The sequence below is a fragment of the Notolepis coatsorum genome, assembly GCF_963971535.1.
Source record: "Notolepis coatsorum genome assembly, chromosome: 4".
In the NCBI taxonomy this organism is placed as follows: domain Eukaryota; kingdom Metazoa; phylum Chordata; class Actinopteri; order Aulopiformes; family Paralepididae; genus Notolepis; species Notolepis coatsorum.
The window spans coordinates 37,335,673-37,341,672 of NC_140168.1; the positions used below are offsets into that span (position 1 = coordinate 37,335,673).

The 6,000-nt window shown below is 43.2% G+C and overlaps 1 protein-coding gene across 1 annotated transcript in view; it reads right to left on the minus strand.

Moving 5' to 3' along the window:
* Positions 1 to 5,736, minus strand: part of adgrb2 (adhesion G protein-coupled receptor B2) — a gene marked incomplete at both ends in the record, with an annotated part of 134,005 nt that extends 128,269 nt beyond the window's left edge. Inside the window, 1 exon segment of the mRNA XM_084311913.1 lies at positions 5,654 to 5,736. Within this exon segment, the coding sequence (XP_084168039.1) occupies positions 5,654 to 5,736 (83 nt within the window).
* Between the last annotated feature and the right edge of the window lie 264 nt (positions 5,737 to 6,000).

A 6,000-nucleotide genomic window follows, 5' to 3' on the forward strand; every position in this document is an offset into this window, starting at 1 on the left:
GTATATTAGTACACTGCACAGTATTGTATATTGTATGGTAACTATGTCTATTCTGCATCGAACATTGTACATATGTCTAAACTGAACACTGTGACCTAATTTTTTTTACTTCTAATTTTACTATGTTATTTTATTTCATACTTATCTTGTCTTGCACAGTCTCTGGAGCGCAACAGTAAGAAGCATTTTGTATAAAAGTATTCTGTACTTCTGTATGACAACTATTAAAGAAACTTGAAACTTGAGGCATATTCTCGAGAAGACAGTAAGTGGTAGTGCCCTCCAATGAAATGAAACAGTTTCTCTACTATTTGATTATTTGAACATTAAACCGTCAAAGGGCTTGATTTGGGCAGGGTGCACAAACGTGGTGGAAAACACATGAAGTAAAAATGTCAAACTAATTAATTCTTTTGAGCTTTTTCAAACCAGTCAAAACAGATTTTCAAACGCCTACAAGTCATTTCAGAGAATCAACAAGCTGGCGATATGTCAGGGATAACCATCAAAGGACGTAGGACCGCCCAAGTCCTGCATAGCCTAAAGTGGGAAGCAGGAAGAAGGAGGCCAAGCCTTCTGGCCTTTATGTCTGTTTTGGACAAACAAACAGAAAGGTATGGACACGCTTTTTATTGTTATGCTCTGTGTAGTGTTGATTGGATGATGAGGACGATGATTATTGAGCGATGATGATGACGAGTAGGCTACGTTATATAGGCCAACAAATGGAGGAATGCAAGCACCAAAGATAGACACGGTATGTATTTCTGTAAAGTGCCGCACATTTGCCCTTGTCTGTCGCCATCATACTGTGTTATTGTCGATCAACCAACACATTGGTTGAAAGCAAAAATGACCGCCATTTGATTACTTGGCCTATTACGTGCTGTAATAGCTAGTATAAATGCGACCTTCAGCACCAGTACATCCAATAATTTGCTCAAGTGATCAACATTCGGAGTTTCCTCGTCAATTTCAATGTCCATCTGATTTAAAACTCTTGTAGTAACCAGTGGCGGCCGGTGTGAACTACATTTGGGTGGTCGCGATCATCTGACCAAGCTGGCCAAGCAAATACTGACTCATAACGTTACCAACATTAAGTCGAGTTAATTGATTCATACTACACTAGTACACGTATGATCATCAAATCAATAATGAACACATATATATAGGCTTATCTTGTCATTTTAAACAAGTTACCATTCATTCATTCAGCCATTATGCAATACCCACAGTGAAATTAACACTGTTGCACACACGCACATGTGTAAATGGGTATGAGTGCGAGAGAGAGAGAGAGAGAGAGAGAGAGAGAGAGAGAGAGAGAGAGAGAGAGAGAGAGAGCGAAAGAGAGAGACAGACCGCATTAACTCATTAACTCACTGTGTTTAGTTGAAACGTGGTCCGGAGGGCTTGATAAAGTGTATAATGTCCACTGTCCCACAGTCCCAGACTGTTGTTGTCGATGTATATCCACTGTCCAGAGTGACTGCATCACAACACAACAGCATCGAGTAACTAACTACTAACCAGAAACTGGCGTCGGCCAATCATAGAGAGCGTCTCCGAGAAATGCGGCTACGGAAAAAACTGACGTCGGCCAATCAGAGAGTGTCTCCGAGAAATGCGGCTACGGAAAGTCTTGACGCTGCTTGCTTAGATGATAATAGATCGCTTGGAAAAGCGCCCGGCTTCCATCATAATACATCATATTTCAACGCACAGCGCGTTACGCACTGATTGGCTGCGACGGATACAGCGATGAAACCAGTGCACGGCGTGTCGTCGGCGTGCACGCCCACTGTAAGCGCTATTGCGGCTAGCCCGAGAGAAATGCGGCTACGGCTAGCCCGAGAGAAATGCGGCTACGGAACGTATTCTCTATCAGACAGTCACTTCCTGTTCATGAAAACAATTATTTATATTTGATATATTAACGTTATATTGTGCATTGGAAACACAAACATACTTAAAACGAGTAAATATTATTCATTTTAAACATGTTTATATTATTTATAGGGCTATAAAAAAAATATATATAGATTTCTTCTTCTTCTCTCTTTCAACCAGGGAGGGTGGCGCTCTAGCGCCCCCATTGACCAGCCGCCACTGGTAGTAACACCTCTGATTGCGCCCTGCTTTTGTTTACCAGGAAGTATATGTTTTTTTCCCTGGCGTAAGAAAAACACTCGAGAAGACTCTCCTGCGAATGCATTGGTGCCAATTGCCATTTTGGATAAACATACCGATACATACCATTAGAAAAACGTGTGTAAAACACATTTTCTGTGATATTGTTATAAGATAAGATCAGATTCAGATTCAGATGACTTTATTCACCATGTTGTATATACAAATGGAACGTGATTCGACATTACAGTGCATTATTATTATTTTTTTTTATCCACTTTTTCTCCTTATTTTTCTATTTTTCTCCCATCCCAATTTCGTATTATCCAATTCTTCCCTCCCCTGTCTTGAACGTTGCTAGACTATGCCTCCCACTGGTCGGCTGTAGTGAGGATAGAAGCCTTGCATCACGTGTCCCCTCCGGTACACGAGGAGGCAGCCTGTCGCATCTTTTCACCGCAGCAGCTCGATCTCTCAGTGGCGAGGAGTAACGCATGGGAGGCTCACGCTGCCCCCGATACTTCCTGTTTCCGCCGCACCGGCGTCACCCAACCGACCTGTAGGAGTCGCTGTCCACAAGGTCCAATCCCCACCCACCGGCTTTCCCACCCTCTAACACTGCCAATTGTGTTAGTATGACGACCGGCCAAGCCGGTAGCAACGCAGAGAGCTGGGCTCCAACCCAGCGTCTCCTGCGTTAGTGGCGAGCGCCTTGCCCACTGCGCCACTTAGCCGCCTTACAGTGCATTCTTTTTTTCACAAATAAGAATAACATAATAATAAATAGTTATAATAAGTGCAAAACAGGACAGAACAGAGAGACAACGATAAGACAATACAGTAAAGATAAAGTAAAGATTCACTTTAGATATTATAAATAAAGATAAGATAAGATATTCCTTTATTAATCCCCTTGGGGAAATTAAACTTTAGACCTGTACTAGATAAGACTTCAGGCTATGGACCCACTGTGTTTTCCAGCTCCTACCTCTCAGCTGGAACTCTTTTGCAGGCATCTGTTTGCAAAATAACTCAGACGTAAGTTCAAACCTCTGCAACTCTATTACATTAGCACTCAGAATGATTATTCCTGTTGTGGAAGAAGATTCATAGTGTAATGTTTCCTTTCAAAAGAGGCCAGACTCATGCATGTGCTATAAATGGTTCAAGAATAATTTTCAAATTACTTTGGGTATGCAATCAACAGGCGTTTTATGCTAAATTTGCAGGACTGTTAAAAGGTTCATGGATTTTAGTGTCTAAATATTTTGGCATATGACTAACGTAATACAGCTAAGCTAGTGGGTGTTTTGTGATGTGCTGTAAAATGAGTATGACTAATGAAAACGTGTAAGTCCCGTCATAATATTTGTGTGTGTGCTATATTCGGTTTCTATCGATGTGCAACACAAAGCATTGTGCTTTTGTCTTGTTTAGTGTCAGCAGGACCTAGGTCTTGTCTGGGCTCACGGTTATGATGCCTTCTGTGACTTTCTCAACCCTTGCTCTACTCTGGGACCTCCTGATTTACAAAGGAAGCGCTGTTTAAGGCCAAGTCCCATCCAAACCAACAGTGTTTTAGAACATCTCTCAGTAAACACAACAACGTAACAATGCTCACACAAAATGACCCGAGGCTGTGGGGAGCTCTCCATGGTCCTGACTGCAGAGAAAATACTCCCGTTTCAGAAATATCCATATACAGTAGTCTCCAGGTTCCAAACGCCTTCTTCCACCATTTCAGTAATCCTACCACTGGGTGTTGTTTGTACCAACGACCGCCAGCGATATGCAATCCAAACAGCTGTCCCGTCGTAATTACCATACGTATATATAGCCAGTTAAGGACCAGGGTGAGATCTGTCCTTGAAGCGTTGGCAATTGAAAAGTCACTACAGTTGGTGCTCTGAGGCGCTGACATCAATGCGTCAACCTGGAGACTACTGTACAGTACGTGCGTACGAGGGCCATTAGTCATGATGATGGCGTTTTCCATAAGCTCCGGTTCCACCCGACTCCACGAATACGCAGAGTTAAAAAAATATCTCCAAAAAGGTTTGCATTGTGGGACAAAATGCCAGAACCGGATAGAAAAACCTGCGGTTTCAAAGATACCTGTGTATCTGTGTGGACAAAGACTAAGAGGCACACAATGACACACAGCTGCGCTGAGTACATACTACTCAATCATATGTTTATACTATTTTTAGTGATGGAACAAGACCTAGAATTACAAAAGGCGGATTAGTCAGTGTCGTCATAGAAACCACCAGAGATCACGTTGTAAGAAGTAGCGTTGGCTCCCAGTGCTGAGTGTTGATGCTGCGGCCCTTCTTCTTATTATAGAACAACACAACGAGACACACACACACACACACACACACACACACACATGCACACACACACACACCTACACACACCTACACACACAGACACACACACACAGCACAGACACGTTTGTCTCATATTGCTAATATAATGTGTGTTGGGTCCCTTGTATACCTTTGTTTGCACGTTGACAGCATAAACACTGAAGATCTGAGAATGTCATATTAACAAAGCCGCCTCTATGGGGACAGCTTGACAGGTTGCAGCATTGTGTTGTGTGTGTGTGTGTGTGTGTGTGTGTGTGTGTGTTTGTGTGTGTGTGTGTGTGTGCGTGCCTATTTGTGTACCGGTATGTACAACCATAGGTCGTGCGGTATAGGAGATGGTAAAGCCCAAGGTCCAACGTGGCATTTGAGTAGCTGTAGACAGTTACACCTCAAAGTGGCACGGTGGTGTAGTGGTTAACACTGTCGCCTCACAGCGAGCAGGTCCAGGGTTCAATTCCCGCTTGGGGACCAGGTTTCCGTGTTGCCAGGTACCCAGGTGGGGTATCTCCCCGATAAGAGAAACCCAATGGAAAAACATGCACAACAGATTGCTGACGAAGACGGGCAGGAGCACTTGGATTGGTCCCCGGGGCGTGGTCCCTCGCCGATGCCCCTATTTGCTCCCGGCTGCCCTTGTTGGGGGGAAGGACGACGGGATGGGTCAAGTGCAGAGACTCAATCGCATCGGCGACCCAACAATTGCATGTGTGTGCGTTCCTGTGTGTGTGCTGCCCATCGCATGTGTGTCACTGCATGCCGAATAAAGACTTCTCCAAATTATTATATTATTATAAGAAAGAGGAGGAGCTAGTTCAAATGTATAAAAATTATTGTATGTTCACATGTTGATCGTAAGTTGTGGGTAGTAATTTTTGGTCTGGACCAGCTCGGGTATAATCTGTATTGAATCTTTCGAATTTTGAGTAAACTAAAATAGTATCTTTAATATACAGTACATCATTATTGGTACTGGGTATTTTTGTTACAAACAAGAGTATGTGAATACAACACATTTTATTTTATATTATAACAGGTTTTTATCCCACTGTAGCTCGTATATTATGATATGATATTATGAACATATATATGTTTTCAATACATCCTTTTCTCGGTATAGAATTAGAACGCGCGGGATTCGTTCTCACTTTGACGACGTCCATCCGTCCATGTGGCCCTGGTGGAAAGCAACATAGTCCGTCCTCGAACGCTGACTCACAGTCAGCGACATGTTCGTCCAAAACGGAATCCCCTTCGGTGCGAGATGTCATGTACCGCAGTCACTGACGGCTTCACTCACACACAAGTGTAAAAACACAGCCATATGGACTGTAGCCGCACATGCATTAGTGATCGCGTCTAGTTAGAACAGATGGGCGGAAGTGTTCCTCTGTGACTTATGCATGATAACCCACTTCTGTGTTGATGGATACATATACTGTACACACGCAAGAATGTGTGGACATAGACAATCGACGTGGATAAATGCACCCAC